General features: G+C 45.2%; 1 protein-coding gene across 2 annotated transcripts in view; it reads right to left on the bottom strand.

Moving 5' to 3' along the window:
- Window positions 1–3351: 3351 nt before the first annotated feature.
- The window catches only part of ZNF114 (zinc finger protein 114), a 20947-nt gene continuing 3499 nt past the window's right edge, over window positions 3352–20799 (bottom strand). The window contains exons 2-5 of one of the 2 annotated variants that reach the window (XM_008067070.1): window positions 10110–10334; window positions 9003–9080; window positions 6742–6868; window positions 3352–4439 (exon numbers count right to left, since the gene is read on the bottom strand). In XM_008067070.1, the coding sequence (XP_008065261.1) occupies window positions 3352–4439; window positions 6742–6868; window positions 9003–9020 (1233 nt within the window). In that variant the 5' untranslated portion in view covers window positions 9021–9080; window positions 10110–10334. Of the gene's footprint in view, window positions 4440–5822; window positions 5886–6741; window positions 6869–9002; window positions 9081–10109; window positions 10335–20799 lie in introns of those variants that run through there. The other variant, XM_021717092.1, reaches the window with a different exon arrangement.

Raw genomic sequence — 20799 nt, 5'->3', positions numbered from 1 at the left:
AGGTCAAGGCTGCAGTGGCTGGGAGCGGCCACTGCACTCCAGTCTGGGCTACAGAATGAGGCTCCAACTCAAAAAAAAGAAAAAAGAAAACTAATAGTAAATAAAATGCACAAACCCCTATGCATCTAATAACACCATCTCCAAATACATAAAGCAAGAATTGGCAAAATTATAAGATCTTTTTGTTTTTTCAGTTGGAGTTTCACTCTGTCACCCAGGCGGGAGTGCAGTGGCACGACCAAGCTACCGCAGCCTCAACCTGCTGGGCTCAGACGATCCTTTGGCCTCAGCCTTCCAAGAAGCTGGGACTACAGGTGTGTGTCATCATGCCTGGCTAATTTTTGAATTTTATTGTAGAGACAGGATCTTGCCATGTTGCCCAGGCTGGTTTCAAACTCCTGGGCTCAGGCTGTCCTCTTGCCTTGGCCTCACAAAGTGTTGGGATTACAGGCATAATTCACCATGTCCAGCCTGAAGTGTTGTTAGTAAGGGGTTGTAAAACACTCTGTAAAAAAAGCTTGACTATGAACTGGGCTCGGTGGCTCAGCCTATAATCCCGTGCTTTGGGAGCTGAGGTGAATGGATTTTCTGAGCTCACGGGTTCGAGACCCACCTGGGCAACTTGGCGAGACCTCATCTCTACAATAAATAAAAAAATCAGCTGGGTGTGGTAGTGCATTCCTGTGATTCCGGCTACTCGTAAGGCTGAGGCAGAAGGATCGCCGGAGCCCAGCGGTCGAGGCTGCAGTCGCCGGGAGCGGCCACTGCACTCCAGTCTGGGCGACAGAGTGAGACTCCAACTCAAAAAAAAAAGCTTGACTATGAATGGGCTTGGAGGACATTATGTTAACTGAAATAAGTCAGGCACAGAAAGATAAATACCACATGTACCCATTCATATGTGAAGCTGAAAAAGTTGATCTAATAGATGTAGAGAGTAGAATAGTAGTTACCAGATACTGGGGAGAATAAAAGGCAGGAAGGCATAGTCAAAAGCTGGTTAACATATGTAAAATGCAGCTAGATGAGAGGAATAAGTTTCAGTGTTCTTTAGCACCATAGAGTTACTATAATTTATTATGCATTTCCAAATAGCTAGAAGAGAAGATTTCGAATGCTCCCAACACAAAGAAATGTTATATGCTTGAGGTGATGGATATGACAATTACCTTGATTGTTCATTACACATTATATACATGTATCAAACTATCACTCTGTTCCCCAAAAATATGTACAAATATTGTGTCAGTTAAAAACAATAATAAAAATAAAGAAAAAAAGAGGCTTGACCATTTGGACATGTACTGAAACTGAAACCACTCAACATGAAAGAAAATAGTTTTGAAACACATAAGAAGCAAAAATAAAAAACTGGCAGACTGGGCATGGTGGCTTATGCTTGTAATCCCAGCACTTTGGGAAGCCAAGGTGAGAGGACTGCTTGAGCCCAAGAGTTCGAGACCAGCCTGGACAACATAGCCAGACCTTGTCTCTACAGAAAATAAAAAAAAATTAGCTGGGTGTGGTGGCATGCACCTGTAGTCCTAGCTACTTGGTAGACTCAGGCGAGAAGATTCCCTGAGCTCAGAAGGTTGAGGCTACAGTGAGCCATGATAGTGACACTGCCACACACTGCACTCAGTTTGTGCAACAGAGTAAGACTCTGACTCAATAAATACATACATACATAAATAGCCACACAGTAGATATATTATTTAGTGTTTTATTTGTTATAAGAATCTCCCTTAAGACTGGGCGTAGTGGCTTACTCCTAAAATCCCAGCACTTTGGGAGGCCAAGGTGAGAGGACTGCCTGAGCTCATGGTTTCGAAACCAGCCTAGGCAATTTGGCAAGACTTCTTCTCTACAATAAATCAAAAAATTAGCTGGGTGTGGTGGCATGCACCTGTGGTTCCAGCTACTTGGATGGATGAAGTGGAAGGCTCTCCCGAGCCCAGCAGTTTGAGGCTGCGGTGGCTGTGAGCAAGCCACTGCACTCCAGCTTGGGCAACAGAGTGAGACTCTGACTCAAAAAAAAAAAAAAGAAAGAAAAACTCCCTTCAAATGTTTCTTAATCCAACTAGGGGTTTGTTTTATGCAACAAGTCCAGAAACACAGTTTAGGGCAAACATGGACACCCAAAACTATACCTTCTGGGAGTAAGAAATCTTGTAATTCGAGGGTTGTGGTATCGGGACCATCATCCCAATGGTCCACGGTGTTGTTCATTCTGACTCAGGACATTTCATCCAATTTCCAGAGAGCAAGGAGAGAGGGCAAAGGGAACTCGGTTAAGAGAAAAAGAGCAATGGTAACTCTCCCATTTCCAAACAGAGTTCCAGAAATCCTAGCCAGTGATTCTGCACTCCTCATTGGCCAGGACTATAAGCTCTGCCCACCATTAGTTATGAGAAGAACTGGGAAATCCATTTAAGTACACCAAGCCATGCTTATTGTGGAAAATTAATCTACATGCCCTCAGTAAAAGAAGATGAGAAGACTGAATATGGGAGAGAATTGACAGAATCAGCCATATTAGACTGATATGAAGTCACAACAAGTACCCGAAATTGGCACCATAAAGGCTACATACTCTAACCATAAGGCAGTCAAATAGTTTGATCAATAAGAACAACCTGACAAAAATGGCATCATTGGAGCACATGAATCCCAAGCCTAGATGGAATGAGACTCACATAGGGCTTCACACTGAAAATGACATCTGCATCTAAGCGAATTGTAACTAAATCCCTATATATCAAAATGTGTGTGGCAGAGTTGAAAGGGTGCCAAGAGGAATGCCTGCCATTTTATATTTTATGAGAAAACAACAATTGGAAAATTATATATTTCAGTTTCCATTTAAGATGAGATAATGGTGACAATAAACATTTACAGTATTTCAGACCATTCATTTGTGCCCGATAAGTGAAGAGCTGTAACAAAAGCTTTCTTACATTTATTCCAATCACAGTCTCTCTCCAGGGTGCAGGCTTAAGTGTAACATGAGGAATAAGTGTTCCAAGAGGTCTTTCCTACATTACTGTCTCCTCTAAGGAGTCTCTGCAGTACGAGTTTGAGACAGCATTCAAGGCCTTTTCATATTCCCGTGATTCATAGATTCTCTCCAGCATGAGAACAAATATCTACTAAAGGAGAATGAAGATGAAAGACTTTCCGTAGTCTTTGCTTTCACAGGGTTTCTTTTCAGTGTGAATCCTCACATTTCTGCAAGGCATGAGAGTTCAGGGAAGATATTCTTATGCACATTAACTCATTAAGCACCCTTCCAATATGTCCTCCTTCCATGTTCAGTATGGTGAGAAAATGATTTTCCCACCTTCTCTTCATTCACTCACAGGGCTTCTTTCTACTGTGAGTCTTGAGATGGCTTTTAAGTCCTGAAGACCGTATAAAGGCTTTTCCACATTTCTCACATTTATATGGTTTCTCTCCAGTGTGAATCCTTACATGTGCACGTAGTGAGGACCGACTGAGGGCTTTACCACATTCCTTACATGTCTTCACGATGTGCATTCTTAAATGTTTATTAAGGTGTAAGAAATATTTAAAGGATTTCCCACATTTCTTACACTCATAGGGTTTCTCTTCTGTGTGAATTGCCATGTGTCTCATAAGGAATGACTGATAAATAAAACCTTTCCCACATTCATAACATTTATGGGGTTTCTCTCCATTACTAGTGCTCCTGAGTGAACAGGAATCTGGAATGTGGGCAGACATTTTTCTGTTTTGAAGATTCTCATTATTTGTCCCTGCAGTATAAGAGGACTGCATCTGCGCAAGATGGTTTGAGCTATTTCTGAAGATGTTTTCACAATGAGTAGAATCACCCATTTTTTCTCTAACATGAGTCCTGTGTGCCCTAAGGGATAAATCTTCCCCGAATGGATTCCATTCATGAATGTTTGCCCCTGTATCCATTTTATTATGTATATGATGCAGACTGTTCTGATGACTAGTCCTTGTGTTTGATTTCAACTCTGTCTGAGTTCTCCCACATGGAACCAATGGAATGTTCTGCTCCAAGACTCTATCACATCCATTGTTTTTATATATTTTTTGACTACTATTTAAGACAGGATTATATTTCAAAATATTTGAGTCACAGTTTGGGATATATATTCTTTTGGAATCTCCTTGTGAAAGCACAGGTTCTGAGCTGTCCCCTATTTCGTGATATTCACAGACTTTAACTGAAGATTCATCTTCCTCAGGGGCAATTGCCATTTGCTTCAGATTATGCTCTGTCTGCTTGTGTGGCTTCTCTATTTTGTGGCATTTCCAGCCTTCTCTTATTGGGGAGGGCTGGGAATGGCTGCTCGTGAGGCATACTCTGCTTGCTTCAAGAAAGGTTCTTTTAGCAAGAACATCGGGCTGAGGGGTTGTGTCTTTGGTTTCATGTTGAGTCATCTCATCTGAAATAAAATGGCACATAAGTGAAAATCTTTGCTGAAAGTAAAGGTGGGTGAGAGATGATAAAATAGGTAACGCCTGTGTGCATTTCTTTTCAAATGTTTATCCAACGTAAGAGAGGAAAATGTGAGGGGAAAGGAAAGAAAGCAAGAGTAAGTGAGCAGAGAAGGACATGAGGGATTTGGTCTATGTCAGGAATTTGGTAAGGATTATGGTAAGGTCAGGGGTTCAGTATGAAGAGTGTGCAACTAAGAAGTGGTTCTGCAGAGATCAAGAGATTAGGAATGCCAAGTGGGAGAGAACTGGACAAAGAGTTCATGTACAATTTGTTTTGGAGATAGGGTCTTGCTATGTGGTCCAGGCTGGGGTGCAGTGGTTATTCACAGGTGTGGTCATACTGTACTATAGCCTTGAACTCCTGGGATCATCTCTACCTAGTTCCAGAACATTAAAACAATGTAAAAAATTATTATTTATTTTAAAAAATCTTTCTCTTTTTTCCCCCTAAGATATGTTTTGTTATAGCACCAGGACATTTTTATTACCCCAAAAGTGAATCTCACCGGGCGTGGTAGCTCATGCCTGTAATCCCAGCACTTTTGGAAGCCAAGGCAAGAGGATTGCCAGAGCCCAGGAGTTTGAGAGAAATTGGCGAGACCTCATCTCTACAATAAATTGAAAAATTAGCCAGATGTGGTGGCACACGCCCATGGTCCCAGCTACTTGGAAGGCTGAGGTGGAAGGATCTCCTGAATGCAGTAGGTCAAGGTGGCGGTGGCCATGATTGTGCCACAGCACTCCAGCCTGGGTGACAGAGTGAGACTCAAAAAATTAAAAGTGAACTTCATGCCCAATTAAGCGGTTACTCCCTATCGCCCCCTTCTTCAGTCTCTGGTGCCCACTAATCTACTTTCTGTCTCCATGGGTTTGCCTGTGGACTTATCACATAAATGGAATCATACAACATGTGGCCTTTTGCGTCTGGCATCCTTCATTCAGCATCATGTTTTCCAGATTCATCCATGCCGTAGCACCCATGCTTTGTTCCTTTTTTTTGCGTGTTTGGCTGCATTGTAGTCCGCTGTGAGGACAGACCACATTTGTTTCTCTGTTCATTCACTGATGGACATTTGAGTTGTTTCTATCTTTTGGCTAATTTGAATAATGCTGCTGTGAACACTGGTGTAATTTATTTGTTTGACCACATGTTTTCAATTCCTTTGGGCAGATAATTAGGAGTGGAATTGCTGGGTCCTATGGAAACTCTATGTTTAACTTTTTAAAGAACCGCCTAGCTAGCTATTTTCCACCGTGGATGAAATAGATTATGCATCAACACTTCTATACTATTTGCAAGATGCCTCCTCATAAACATTCACATCTACCTGGCCCTCAGATGCACAAATGTCAGAGTAGAATCCCCTGGAACAGTTCCCAGACCCACCTTCTTGCTCCAAATGAGAGAGCAGATTGGGTTTGCCTTGCTGAAATCCTGCCCCTGGGCAGGGGCGTGATGTCAGGAACGGTGAAAAGACTTTCTGTGAAATGGGCGCATGTTTTGTTTTGCAGGGTTCTGAAGTTGAGGAAGTATAAGTAGGAGAGCAACAAGTGGTCCGTCTCCTTTTCTCATGAATGCACTTAAGTTGTCAAAAGGGCTCAAAACGACCATTTTCCTGTGCTCCATGTCCATTCACTTAAGGATGCCCCAGAGTCTGTTCATCACAAAAAGAATAAAAATGTCATAAGATGAAGAGATTTCCAGTTTCATGGGTAACTCTGTTTGCACCTTGAGGGCAGCAGTTGCATCTTTGTAATTCTATTTATCTATCTATCAATCAATCTATCTGAGTCAGGGTCTCACTCTGTTGCCCAGGCTGGATTGCAGTGGCACGATCATGGCTCACTGCAGACTTGACCTCCTGGGCTCAGGCGATCCTTCCTCCTCAGTTTCCTGAGTAGCTGGGGCTACAGACATGTACCACCATAGCCAACTAATTTGTTGATTTTTTTTTGTAGAGACGAAGTCTCCCTATGTTGCCTAAGCTGGTCTCAAACTCCCGGCCTCAAGCAATCCTCCTGTCTCAGTCTTCCAAAGTGCTGGGATTACAGGTGTGAGTCACCATGCCCAGCCTCACACCTCTGTAATTTAACAACCTAGTTCCCATTTTTCAACACACCTCCCAGAACACAGAACTGTGGTCACTGGGCAAGGGCGTGATGTGAGAGAACAGTGCAAGACTTTCTGTGAAAGGGGTGGAGTATTTGTCCCATCACTGACTAAAAGTAGGAAAGGGGCGTGCTTACCTATGGATGCCAGGGTCCTACAGTTTTCCAGCATCACGTCTCTGTAAAGATTCCTCTGAGCAGGGTCCAGCAGACTCCATTCCTCCTTGGTAAAGTTCACAACCACGTCTGCAAAGGTCACCAAGCTCTAAAACAACACACCCATTTTGGTTCAGCAGGATGTCCTGTTGTGGACTGAATTTGAATTATGATCCCCCTAAAATTATGCTGATGTCCTAACACCTGGTATCTGCAAAGGTGACCTGATTTGGAAATGAGTTAGCTTGAGGTCACACTAGAGTCGGGTGGGCTGTAACCCAGTGTCTGGTGTCCTCATAAGAAAAGGAAATCTGGACACAGATACACAGATACATAAGAATGCCATGTGACAGACATTGTCACATGGACAATGGAGAGATGGGCCCAAGCCAAGGAATGCCAAGGATTGCCAGCCGCAACCTGCCAGATCCAGGTGGGAGCATGGAATGGATTCTCCCTCAAACCTCCAGAAGGAACCGGCCCTGCTGCCATTTTGATTTTGGACTTCCAGCCTCTAGAACTGTGAGAAAATAAATATCTGTTGTCTCAAGTCACCCAGTGTGTGGGACTTTATCGAGGCAGCCCTAGGAAACCAATACAGTTACCTTTTTCTTTTTGAGTCTGGGTCTCACTCTGTCGCCCAGGCTGGAGCGCAGTGGCATGATCAAGGCCATTGCAGCCTCGACCTCTGGGACTCAGGCGATCCTCTTGCCTCAGCTTCCCAAGTAGCTGGGACTATAGGCATGTGTCACCATACTTAGCTACTTTTTAAATTTTTGTAGAGATGAGATCTCACTGTGTTGCCCAGGCTGGTCTCGAACTCCCGGGCTCAAGCAATCCTTTCACCTCGTCCTCCCAAAGTTCTGAGATTACAGGCATGAGCCACCGTGCCTGGCTGCCAATACAGTTATCTTAAACACCAGTGCTCCCAGGAGAGCGGGCTTTCAGTATCAGCAAATCTCCAACCACAGGAGACTCAGCTAAGGTCTGTGGATTCCCATCATCCCCTGAAGGCTCTGTTATCAGGTTTTTCTTTCCTGTGTCTACAGTCACTCCCAAGCTGACCACTGATCTCTTCAGTTGCACCCAGGCCACAGCTTCTCTCTGCCTAACCTTATTCTCCAGATACCTTCATGGTGTCATGAGCACCTCAGTCACATGACTGGACTTCAATCTCTACCGATAGACAATACATGGTGTGCTCCTCCCATGCTGTCATTCTGCTCAGGTTTTTGGAACAAAATATCACAGACCGGGTGGATTAAACATTAGATATATATTTTCTCACAGTTCTGGAGGCTGGAAGGCCAAGCTCAAGATGAAGGCAGGGCTGGTTTCTGGTGAGGCCTCATCCTTGGCTTGCAGACAGCCATCTCCTTGCTGTGTCCTCATCACACGGCCTTTTCTCTGGGCACGTACATTCCTGGTGCCTCTCTTCTCCTCAGGACGCCAGCCCGTTGGATTAAGGCCCACCTTATGACCTCATGTAACTTTAAAGACCTCCTTAAAGGCCCTGCCTCCAAATACAGTCACAACAGGGGCTGGGACTTCAGCATGAGTTTTGGAGAAAAAATTCAGTCCATAACCCTCATGTATTCGTTGTTCTTTCCAGGCCAATAACTGTCCTAGGAAAATACTACTGCCCAGAGAGCACGGCTCACTCCATAAATGAATAACATCCCTTAGGAGACCCCGAGTTCCTTAAGACAGAGATACTTTCATTTCCTTTCTTGGTTAGCTTCGCAGCATACGAAGCCCACAGGAAGCCGGGGTGAGGTGTGGAAAAGACTGGTCAATGCTGGGGACAATGTCAGGATTGTGGGGCCAGGCATGGTGGTTCACGCCTGTAATCCCAGCACTTTGGAAGACTGAGGCAGGGGGAATCGCTTGAGGCCAGGAGTTCAGGACCAGCTTGGGCAACATAGCGAGACCTTGTCTCTTATGAAAAAGCAACAAATTAGTCAGCTGTGGTGGTGCGTGCCTGTAGCCGTAGTTACTCAGGATTCTGAGGTGGAAGGATTGCCTGAGCCCAGGAGGTTGAGGCGGCGGTGAGCTGTGATTATAGGAAAATTCCTAGCGCAGTGTCTCTCTCCAGGCCGAGGGGCAGACACCTGGAAGGCATAGCCGGGAGCTGAGCCTGCCTGGCTCCATGTGTTCTAGTTGACTCCTGGCCACAGGTGGAGTCATGCCCATTTGGTGGGAACAATCACGTCCTTCCGGGGGAGAGTTCACTGCTGACTTACCTGGGACATACTTGTCATTGAGGCAACAGCTAGTCCCGGCTTCCTTGTGTTTCCCTCAAGGAGGCAGGCAAGGCACAGCTTGGGAGAAGAAAGAAGCTATGAGAATCCAGACCCCTGCGTTCCCCACACTTGTATTTCAGGACCCTGCCTGACATTAATCTGAGTGAGCACATGAGCGTGTACACACACACACCCCTATTTTTTAATTGAGGCGACATTCATATAACAAAATTCACCAATTTTATTTTAATTATTTTTTAGAGACAGGGTCTTGCTCTGTCGCCCAGGCTGGAGTACAGTGGTGTGATCATAGCTTACTGCAGCCTCAAACTCCTGGGCTCAAGAGATCCTCCAGCTGGGCTCGGTGGCTCAGCCTATAATCCCGTGCCTTTGGGAGGCTGAGGTGAGTGGATTGCCTGAGCCCGGGGGTTCAAGACCCGTCTGGGCAGCGAGACCTCATCTCTACAATAAATTAAAAAAAAATCAGTTGGGCTTGGTGGCACATGCCTGTAATTCCGGCTATTTGGAAGGCTGAGGCGGAAGGATTGCCAGAGCCTAGCAGGTCGAGGCTGCGGTGGCCGAGAGCGGCCACTGCACTCCAGTCTGGGTGCCAGAGTGAGACTCCAACTCAAAAAAAAAAAAAAAAAAAAAAAAAAGAGATCCTCCTGCCTTGGCCTAGGTGGGCTCCACCATACTCATCTAATTTTTTGTAGAGACAGGGTCTTGCTATGCTGTCCAGGCTGACCTCGAACTCCTAGGCTCAAGCAATCCTCTTGCCTTGGCCTCCCAAAGTGCTGAGATTACAGGCGTGAGCCACCACACCCAGCCAGAGATACCATGCTGATAATCTAGTGAAGCCCAGAGCAGCCTGATTTCACCTCAGATCAGGAAAGAAGGCTGTGGGCTTTATTATTGAGATTATAATTAAAAGTCTCATTTTCCAGAAAAAAATCTGACATCCAGAGACACATGCTAACTTGACTGCAATGACCTGGTGCTCCCTCCTTCCCAATTCCCCTGGCTCTGACTGGCATGCCAGCACATTTGGAGCCTCATGGGCCACCTCAGGTCTATGCTCTGTGTGGAAAACCCCACCTGAAAGCTTACCACAAGCAAGGACTGATCTCAGGACGCCTGCTGCACGACACTCAGTCCCAGGGTGGAACTGGCAGCTGCAGACTCAGGGTGCTCCTCCAGGTCCTTCCAAGATGCCTTGTGGCTACAACACCCGGCTCCCCCTCAGGTCAGTGATATCCAGTGTCCTGTCTCACAAGAATCATCTCCCAAGAGCGATCAGTCATGGATACCACAAGGTCGTGGGTCAGTTTCCACCTGGTAAGCAATTCAGAACCGTAATGAGTTGGGCTACCTTGTACAGTAAAGGATTAACCCAGTAAGTCTGCTTGCTCACACTCTGGATATCAGAGGTTTGGCCCTTGACTGGCTCCTGGGAGATCCCTGCTAAGCCCTTGCAATGTCTTGCTTTATAAGGGTGTTTTGTTTACCTGTAGTAGTAGCTAGTCTTGCTGGGGACTTAAGTCAGTCATGTGGGATAGGCTGTGAATGTGACCAAACCCCAATAAAAACCCTGGACAACAAGGCTCAGGCAAGCTTCCCTGATGGGCAATATTTCATAGTATTGTCACACATCACTGCTGGGAGAATTAAGCAATGTCCATGGGACTCCACTGGAGATGATAGCTGGAAGCTTGAGCCTGGTCTTTCCTGGACTCTGCCTTATACGCTCTGCTGATTTTATTTTTTGAGTCTGTCACCCAGGCTGGAGTGCAGTGGCATGACCATGGCTCACTGCAGTCTCAATCTCCTGGGCTCAGACAATCCTCCCACCTCAGCCCCCTAAGTAGCTGAGACTACACATAGGCACCACTACGTCTGGCTCCTTTTTTGACTTTTTTTGCTAGAGATGGGGGTCTCGCTATGTTGTCCAGGCTGGTCTGGAACTCCTGGGCTCAAGTGATTCTCCTGCCTTGGCTTCCCAAAGTGCTGGGATTATAGGTGTGAACCACCACACCCAGCCCCTTTTTTTATAGCACTTACTATTGCTTGAAATGTAATGTGTATGTTTATTTTCCTTCCCTTTTTAGAATGTAAGATACACACAGGCCAGTATTTTTGTTCTGTGTGTGTGTGATTGCACGTGTGTACATACTACATTATTAATTCCTGGCATGAAGTAGGTCTGAAATACCTACTGTTGAAATAACTCATGAGTGAACAAGCAAAATGCACAGCCTTTGAATGAGGCTGCCCTGGCTGGAACATGATGCTTTGTGAAAGGATGGCGCTCATGGGAGTCTGAGCTGAAATAAACTTTTCATGTCAGTTCTGCAAAAGCCCAGAGGTCTAGACCATCTCCAAGATGGATTGGGAATGATAACATTCATGATGAGAATAAAACTTAAAAAAAATTTTTTTAATGAAATGCAGTACTTACTTTGAAGCTAGAATGACCTGTGCTCAAATCATGACTCAGCTCTTTTCCAGCTGGGTTCTCCTTGGACATGATACCTAAGTTCCATAGCAACTAATGGGGAAGAATAATACTCATTTGCTGGGTTATTTTGAGAATGAAATGGATGAATGTAAGTGAATGTCTTTACGCAGTCTGCAGCACATACAGATGCTCAATAAATAAGTCTTTTTTTTTTTTCCTACCTGCTGGGCTCAGGCAATCCTTCCACCTCAGCCTTCAGAGTAGCTGGAACCACAGGCTTGTGCCACCATGCCCGGCTAATTTTTTGATTTATTGTAGAGACGAGGTCTCACCATGTTGCTCAGGCTGATTTCAAACCCCTGAGCTCAGGCAATTCTCTCGCTTCTGCCTCCCAAAGTGCTGGGATTACAGGCTTGAGCCACTGTGCCCAGCCAACTACAGTCATTATTAATATATGCAGGTAAGGAGTCCCCAAGACCACCCTCAAGTTCAGTAACTCACTACGAGGACTCACAGAATTCAGAAAGCCATTATACTCACAGTTATGGTTTATTATAGCAATAGAATACAGATTAAAATCAGCAGGCCAAGGTGAGAGGATTGCCTGAGCCCAGGAGTTCGAGACCAGCCTGGGCAACTTGGTGAGACCTCATCTCTACAATAAATCAAAAAAATTAGCCGGGCATCATGGCGCGTGCCTGTAGTTCCAGTTACTTGGAAGCCTGAGGCGGAAGATCGCCTGAGCCCAGCAGGCTGAGACTGCGGTGGCTGTGAGTGTGCCCCATTTTACTCCAGCCTGGGCAACAGAGAGATAAAATGAGCGTGATAAGGTGTCCCATGCACACACACTTTCTCATCTGCAAAATTATTTATTTTTTAATTAAATTTTCAAAATTTTTATTATTTATTTATTTATTTTTTGGGAGTTGAAGTCTCACTCTGTCGCCCAGGCTGGAGTGCAGTGACACACTCACGGCCTCCCCAGCATCGACCTGCTGGGCTCCGGCGATCCTTCTGCCTCAGCTTTCCAAGTAGCTGGAACTTTAGGTGCACAATACCACACCCGGCTAAGTTTTGATTTTTATTGTAGAGAGGAAGTCTTGCAAAGTTGCCTGGGTTGGTCTCGAACTCGCGGGCTCAGGCCATCCACTCGCCTCAGCCTCCCAAAGTGCTGGGATTACAGGCTGAGCCACCGAGTCCGGCCTGTTTTATTTTTATTTTGAGAGACAGGATCTCCCTCTGTCACTCAGGCTGGAGTGCAGTAGCATGATCATAGCTCACTGTGACCTTGAACTCCTGGGTCCAGGCAATCCTCCTGCCTCAGTCTCCTAAAAAGCTGGGCCCACTTAGTGGCATGCACCAGTACGCTTGGCTAAGTTTTAAAATTTTTTGTAGAGATGGGGTTTCGCGATGTTGCCCAGCCTGGTCTCGAATGCCTGGTCTCAAGTAAGCCTCCCAAGTAGCCTCTCGAGTAGCTGGGACTACCAGTTCGTGCCACCATGCCCAGGTAATTTTTAAATTTTTTGCAGAGATGTGGTCTTGCTATGTTGCCCAGGCTGATCTCGAAGTTCTGGGCTCAAGGAAAGTGCTGGGATTACAGGTGTGAGCCACCACACCCAGCCCAAATCACTTATTTAATTACAAAAGAAAAATGGCAGTTCTACAGAGCAGAAACCCGACAACACCTTAGCCATGTGATCTCTATGAACATCCTCAGTCAAGGGCAGATAACATCATTCCCCCAGGTGTGATACCCTGAGAAGGACACAGCACAATGTTTGTAGTGTTCCAGTGCAAAAGTGCGTAACCCGAATCCCAGCATGAGGAATCTTCAGGCAAACCCCAGCTGAGGGGAACTCTGCAGCGTAACTGGCCCATGTTCTTAAAAGATGCCAAGGTCAGCTGGGCATGGTGGCTCAAGCCTGTACTTCTAGCACTTTGAGAGGCAGAAGCGAGAGGATTGCCTGAGCTCAGGGGTTTGAGATCAGCCTGAGCAACAAAATGAGGTCTAGTTTCTACAATAAATAAAAAAAATTAGCTGGGCGTGGTGGCACATGCCTGTGGCTCTAGCTACCTGGAAGGCTCTAGCTACCTGGAAGGATCACTTGAGTCCAGCCACTGTGGTGGCTGTGAGCAGTGTACCACTGCACTCCAGTCTGGGCGACAGAGTTAAGACATCGACTCAAAAAAAAAAAAAAAAGATGCCAAGGTCATAAAAGACACATTCTGAGGAACTGTTCCCAATTACAGAAGAATCAAGAGACAAGGAAACAAAATGCAATCCATTACCTCGGACTGAACCAGAACAAAGGAATGCACATGACTTTTTTGGAGGACAACTGGTGAAATTAGAACGTGAATTGTAATGAAATATAAGTAGTTATCAACGTTCAATTTTGTGAAGTTGATAACTGCACTGTGCTTACAAAAGAGAATGTTCTAGGCTGGGTGTGGTGGCTCACGCCTGCAATACTAGCACTTTGGGAGGCTGAGGCAGGAGGATCGCTTGAACCCAGGAGTTCCAGACCAGCCTGGGGAACATAGCAAGACCTCGTCTCTAAAACAAATAAAAAAATTAGGCTGGGCTTGGTGGCTCATCCTGTAATCCCAGCACATTGGGAGGCCGAGGCGAGTGGACTGCCTGAGCCTGGGGGTTCAAGACCAGCTTGGGCAACTTAGTGAGACCTCATCTCTACAATAAATGAAAAATTAGATGGGCATGGTAGCACGTGCCTGTGGTTCCGGCTACTTGGAAGGCTGAGGCAGAAGGATCGTTGGAGCCCAACAGGTTGATGCTGCGGTGGCTGTGAATGTGCCACTGCACTCCAGCCTGGGTGATGGAGTGAGACTCTAACTCAAAAAAAAAAAAATTAGCTGGGTGTGGTAGTGAATGCCTGTAGTTCTAGTTACTTGGAAGGCTGAGGTGGAAGGATTGCCTGGGCCCAGCAGGTTGAGGCTGTGGTGGCTGTGAGCATGCCACTACATGCCAGCCTGGGCGACAGAGTGAGACTCACACACACACACACACACACACACACACACACACAAAGGATGGGTGAAAGCAAAAAGACAGATAATAACAAGTGTTTGATGAAGATATGGAGAAACTGTAACCCTCACACACTATTAGTGGGAAGGTTAAGTGGTATGGTTGCTGTGGAAGACAGTCTGGCAGTTCCTCAAAAGGTCAAACATAGAGTTTCCATATGACCCAGGAGAAATGAAAACATATGTCTACATAAAGCTGTGAACATGAATGTTCACAGTATTATTCATAATAAAAGCCCAAAGTGGAACCAAACCAATGTCCATCAATGAACAAAGCAACCAAATGTGGTCTCTCCATACAATGGAATATTACCGGATCATAAAAAGGAATGAGACTGTCATGCACGCTACAGCATGGATGTACCTTGAACACACGATGCTGTCTGAAGGAAGCCAGACACAAAAGACCACATACTGTGTGATTCAATTTAAATGAAACATCCAGAATAGCAAATCCTTAGAAACAGGAAGTGGATTAGGGGTTGTCTAGATCTGAGGGGTGATGAGGGACTGAGGGATGACCACTGAAGCATACAGGACCTCTTTTGGGGATGATGACAATGTTCTAAATATGAGAGATGCCCTCCATTGTGGATATAGCAAAAACCTTGGAGTGGGTGAACTGTATGGCATGTGAATGATATCTCAATAAAGCTGTTGAAAAAGACAAAAAGGGCCCGGTGTGGTGGCTCACACCTGTAATCTCAGTACTTGGGGAGCCCAAGGGAGGAGGACTACCTGAGCCCAGGAGTTTGAGACCAGTCTGGGTAATAGTGAGACCTCATCTCTACAAAAAAAAAAAAATTAGCTGAATGTGATGGTGCATGCTTGCAGTCCCAGCTACTCAGGAGGCAGAGGTAGGAGGATCGCCTGACCCCAGGAGGCTGAGGCTGTGGTGAGCCAAGATTGTGCTACTGCACTCCAGCTTGGGTGACAGAGCGAGATTCTGTCACAAAACCAAACCAAACCAAACCAAACCCTAAAGGAAGCAAAAAGAATAAAGAAAAAAAAAAAGTTCACAGTTCCCAGGAAAACAAATAAACAAACAAGCAAATTTGCCCCACACATAAGCAAACTTGCCCAACCTTATTTGTATTATGGCAAACCCAAATTTAAAGGGTTCCAAGACACATGCTGGGCGAGTGGCATCTGTTGCCTCACTCCAGGGATGAACTTCTAAACACTCCCACCTGCTGCATCTTGGTACCATACCGAAACAGCGCTGTACTCACATGAAGAAGAGACAGAATAAGGTGAGCTTTGGTGGTGGGTGTTGGTTCCCCACAGGCAGTGGGTCGCTCCCGGTCGCCAGTGTAAGGCAGTTGAATGAAAGACCCTGTCCTTTCCCTGCTGGGGACAAATAAGGTCATTGGACTGGTCAGGGGCCACGAGATGCATACGTTTAAGCAAAGCAAAGGAACATTCACTGAGTCTGAAACAGGAAGGATGTTCCCTGCACAGTGATAAGCCCAGCCCAGCTACAAGGACTCTGTATCTCTTGGTAAGGAAGTGTTCTAGGCCAAGGTCCATTTTTATGTGGCTGAGCAAGTCTCAGAAGACTACGTGCACGAGACTTTATTGTGCAATAATATCCCTTCTCATCAGAGAGCCATGCACCAAATTTCAAGTTTGGGGCAACCCCCTTGGGTCCCTCCTGCTGTGGGAGATTTTCTGTCCTCTTAATAAATTCTGTTTTCTCAAAAAAAAAAAAAAATTCCCAGTTTGTGGAGACCCCTGTTGGAAGCACTGTCCAGTGGCTATAGGGAGCCAGGTTTGCTCATCTGTTGCAAGTTGTATACAAAATTGTCCTGCTTCTAATTTGAAGGCAAATCGGGCACAATATCAAAGCAAACATTTTTTCTTTTTTTTTTTTGAGTTGGAGTCTCACTCTGTCACCCAGACTGGAGTGCAGTGGCTGCTCCCGGCCGCCGCAGCCTTGACCTGCTGGGCTCCAGTGATCTTTCCGCCTCAGCCTTCCAAGTAGCTGGAACTACAGGCGTGCGCTACCACATCCTACTAATTTTTTGATTTATTGTAGAGATGAGGTCTTGCCAAGTTGCCCAGGTGGGTCTTGAACCCATGGGCTCAGGCAATCCACTCTCTTCAGCCTCCCAAAGCGCTGGGATTACAGGCTGAGCCACTGAGCTTGGTCCAAAAATCTTTTTTCTTTGAGACAGGGTCTCCCTCTGTCGCCCGGGCTGGAGTGTAGTGGTGTGATCATGGCTCGTTGCAGCCCTGGACTCCTGAGCTCAAGTGATCCTTCTGCTTCAGCCTCCTGAGTAGGTGGGACCACAGGGATGTGCTGCTATGCTTGACTAATTTTCCTTTATTATTTTTTGTAGAGATGAGGTCTTGCTATGTTGCCCAGGTTGGTCTCAAACTCCTGGCCTCTAGCAATCCTCCCACCTTGACCTCCCAAGGTCAGTTTTAGGAGCGAGCCACCACACCTGGCCAGATTTAAATATTTAAAGGAATATGAAATAACAACAATAAAGATGAGCAATAAAGTAAAATAGATCTTATTCTGCCACTGAGAAGTAAATTATAACAAAGGTTTTTTAATATCATACCAAATCAGTACTTATTTTAAAAGAAGAAATGAATTGCCACTTAGGTTGTTGGGTAATTCAGCTAATGAACAGAATGACCATCATTTGAATATATGTGATATGGATTTCTTTCTGGATGGTTATAAGATGCTGACATTGATAAAGAAGAAATAAAGCTCATTCTGCCACAAATGTGACATCTGATGACTGTTTAGTGACTGTAGTTTACTCAAACAGTATGAGTATGAGTCATTTTCCCAGAAAACGTTAGCTCAACATAAAATCGAAGTCAGGCTGTGGGTGTGGCTGCACTGTTGTTGTGAGTGGAAGCCAGTTCAATCTCTGTGGAAAGCAGTGTGATGATTTCTCAAAGAGCCAAAAACTGGGCTTCTATACCAACCTGCAATCCCACTTCTGGGAATATAGCCAGAGGAACAGAATTTGCTCTACCAAAAAGACATCTGTACACGTATGTTCACTGCAGCACTATTCAGAATAGCAAAAACACAGAACCAACCCAGATGCCCATCCAAAGTGGACTGGATAAAGAAATGTGGTACATATATACGATGGAATATTGCGCAGGCATAAGGAAGAACAAAATCATGGTCTTGGCACCAACTCAGATGCAGGAGACCATCGCACTAAGTGAGCTATCACAAAAACAAAGAACCGAATGCCACATGTTAACACTCATAAGTGAGCCTCGAACACTAGTCACATTAGCACAAGGGAGGGGTCGGCAGTCTTGGGGCACAGCTAGGGGAGGGAGGGAGGAAGGAACATGTGGCAACATTTTGGGTACTTGGTCCACTCTTGGGAGAGAGAGGGCCAGCTAAAAGCCCAAACTTCATCTGCATGCAACTTATGTAGTAAATCCGTACCTGTACCCCACAGTAAAAAAACATAAAAAACTCCCAAAGGCTTATACAGTATTTGAAACAAATTTGGGAAACTGCCTCGGGTTCCCTCCCACTGTGGGAGCTTTTCTGTCCTCTTAATAAATCCTGCTTCATAAAAAAAAAAGAAAGAAAAGAAAAGAAAGAAATTTGATGGCGATTTCCCTCAATTTGAGAACAAACCTAAACATTTACATAACACTGTCCACAATGAATTGTGGACCTGAAAATTTTATAAACTATCAATAATTTAAAAAATTCAATGAGTCATGTGAGAAAAAGCTGAATTATATATATTTTCTCCAAAGGCTATTACAAAACAGGAGTACTTTGGCTGGGTGTGGTGGTACACGCCTGTAATTCCACCACTTTGGGAGTTGAGGAGGGAGGACCGTCTGAATCCAGGAGCTCTAGACCTGCCTGGACAACATGGTGAGTCCTTGTCTCTACAATTAAAAAAAAAAAAATTACCCAGGCATGGTGGCAAGTGCCTGTAGTCCCAGCTACTTGGAAGGCTGAGGCAGAAAAATCACCTGAGCTGAGCAGGTTGAGGCTGCGTTGGCCGTGAGTGTGTCACTGCACTCTAGCCTGAATGACAGAGTAAGACTCTGACTCCAAAAAAAAAAAAAAGGAATACTTAAAGAAGGTGCAGTCAAATAGAAGAAGCACAGTATAGAATAGAAGAAGCACAGTATAGAAATCTGTCAGGTAGTTACTAACTAATGATGTTACAGTTTTCCTGATTTTGTGATGGTTTTGGTATTTCTCACTGAAGAAGAGTTGCGATCATTTGATTTCTTTAAACTATTCACTTTCACGGCCCCCCCCAAAAAAGAAAAGAAAAATGAAATTATTATCAATTTACCTTCTGAGTGAGTTGATTTAATAAAAGTCAGTGTTAAATTTTGTTAAGTGGCTTATCTATAACTATGAGCCTGATTGGACAGCTTTTTCTTTATATTAATATGATAGGCAATGTTAATGGATTTTCTAATACTGGACCTCTTTTGCATTCTGTGGATAAGCTCCATTTGATTATGATGAATTATGCATTTAATGTGCTTCAAACTCTACTTAGTAATTGTTAGGTCAGGTCTCCTGGGGGTGTGGGTTGCCTGATGTGCAATCCGATACTGCATGAAAGATTCAAAGAATTGCATACAAGTTAGATTAGAAAATACAGTTTATTTAACAGTAAATTAGAGAGAGAGAAAGAAAGGAGATTCACCTCCCCAAGGTGGGGAAGGGGGCCAATGCCAGGAAACATGGCGACGACCATAGCTCAAAGAGCACATGGCCATACCAGAGTCTAGCAAGGCAATGGCCGCTTGTTGCTTGTGGTTGAATCATTCCCTTTGATGGGGGCAGATCATTGAGGTGACTGGGGGTGATCTGCTCCACATCATCACAAAGGGGCAGGTAAGTACAGGTACTGATGTCAGGTGATAGACAGCGGGCAGATGGATGGGTTAGTCACATGACTGCTGCCATGGTGGTGGGCTAGATAGGAGGCAAGGGGAGGGGTTTTTCCTGCAAGAGATTTGTCAGATGTTTGCAGTTCATAATCTCCTTAGCAAAAAGGTGGTCTATTATCATTTCTATGGCTTCTGCCTAGACCAGAACCTGAAAAGTTTCCTAGAGATTATTATGCTAAACCATGAATTGAAAGGTCGCACTGCTGGGCTGTTCTGGTTTTGCATCTCATGGAGATTTGCCAATGGTGCAGGGTAGGCTGCCAGCTTGGCCTGTAGTGAAATATCTGAATGTTTCCTAAAACCTGCCTATTGGAAATTTATCTATGTCCAACCTGTGCTAGATTCAAAGCATGTCAGGGGTAAAATCTAAGCAAAAATGGCTATGCTGAGGCAAAAGACACGCTAAACTAAGTTTATTCTAGGTTTCTATAGGTACCTCCTTTCAGTAATATTTTATTTAACTTTAGCTTGAATACTTAAAAGCAGGCTTGCTCTGTAGTGCGATTTTGTATAGTCTGTGTCCTGTGTGGAACCGACATTACATTCACCTTTTTTTTTTTTTTTTAAAGTTGGAGGTCTCTGTTGGCCAGGCTAGAATGCAGTGGCTTGATCACAGCTCACCACAGCCTCTACTTCCTGGACTCAAGTGATACTTCTGCCTCAGCCTCCCGAGTAGCTGGGCCTACAGGTGTGTGCCACCATGCCTGGCTAATTTTTAAATTTTATTGTAGGCTGGGCTCGGTGGCTCAGCTGTAATCCCAGCACTTTGGGAGGCTGAGGCGAGTGTTTTGCCTGAGCTGGTGGGTTCGAGACCAGCCCGGATGACTTGGAGAGAACTTGTCTCTACATTAAACAAAAAATGAGCTGGGCATGGTAGCGCGCGCCAACAGTTCTGGTTACTTGGAAGGTTGAGGCGGAAGGATTGCTGGAGCCCAGCAGGTCCATGCTGGGATGGCCATGAGAGTGCCACTGCACTCCAGCCTGGGCAATGGAGTGAGACACCAATTTAAAAAACAATTTTTTTTTATTGTAGAGACGAGGTCTTTCCATGTTGCCTAGGCTGGTTTCGAACTCCTAGGCTTAGGCTATCCTCTCGCCTCAGCCTCCCAAAGTGCTGGGAATACAGGCGTGAGCTACCACACCCAAGTAATTTTTAAATTTTTTGTGGAGATAGGTCTCACCATGTTGCCCAAGCTGGTCTCGAACTCCTGGGCTCAAGTAATCCTCCTGCCTAGGCTTCCCAAAGTACTGGGATTATAGGCGTGAGCCACGGCACCTGGCCACATCCACTTCTTAATGTGGTCTCCCCCTCCATTTTTTTTTTTTTTTTTTTGAGTCAAAGTCTCACTCCATCACCCAGGCTAAAGTGCA

The sequence above is a fragment of the Carlito syrichta genome, unplaced genomic scaffold (assembly GCF_000164805.1).
Source record: "Carlito syrichta isolate Samal-C Ts95f unplaced genomic scaffold, Tarsius_syrichta-2.0.1 Scaffold309278, whole genome shotgun sequence".
In the NCBI taxonomy this organism is placed as follows: Eukaryota; Metazoa; Chordata; class Mammalia; order Primates; family Tarsiidae; genus Carlito; species Carlito syrichta.
Note: the sequence above shows the minus strand (reverse complement) of the source record. Positions and strands in the feature narration are given on the sequence as shown.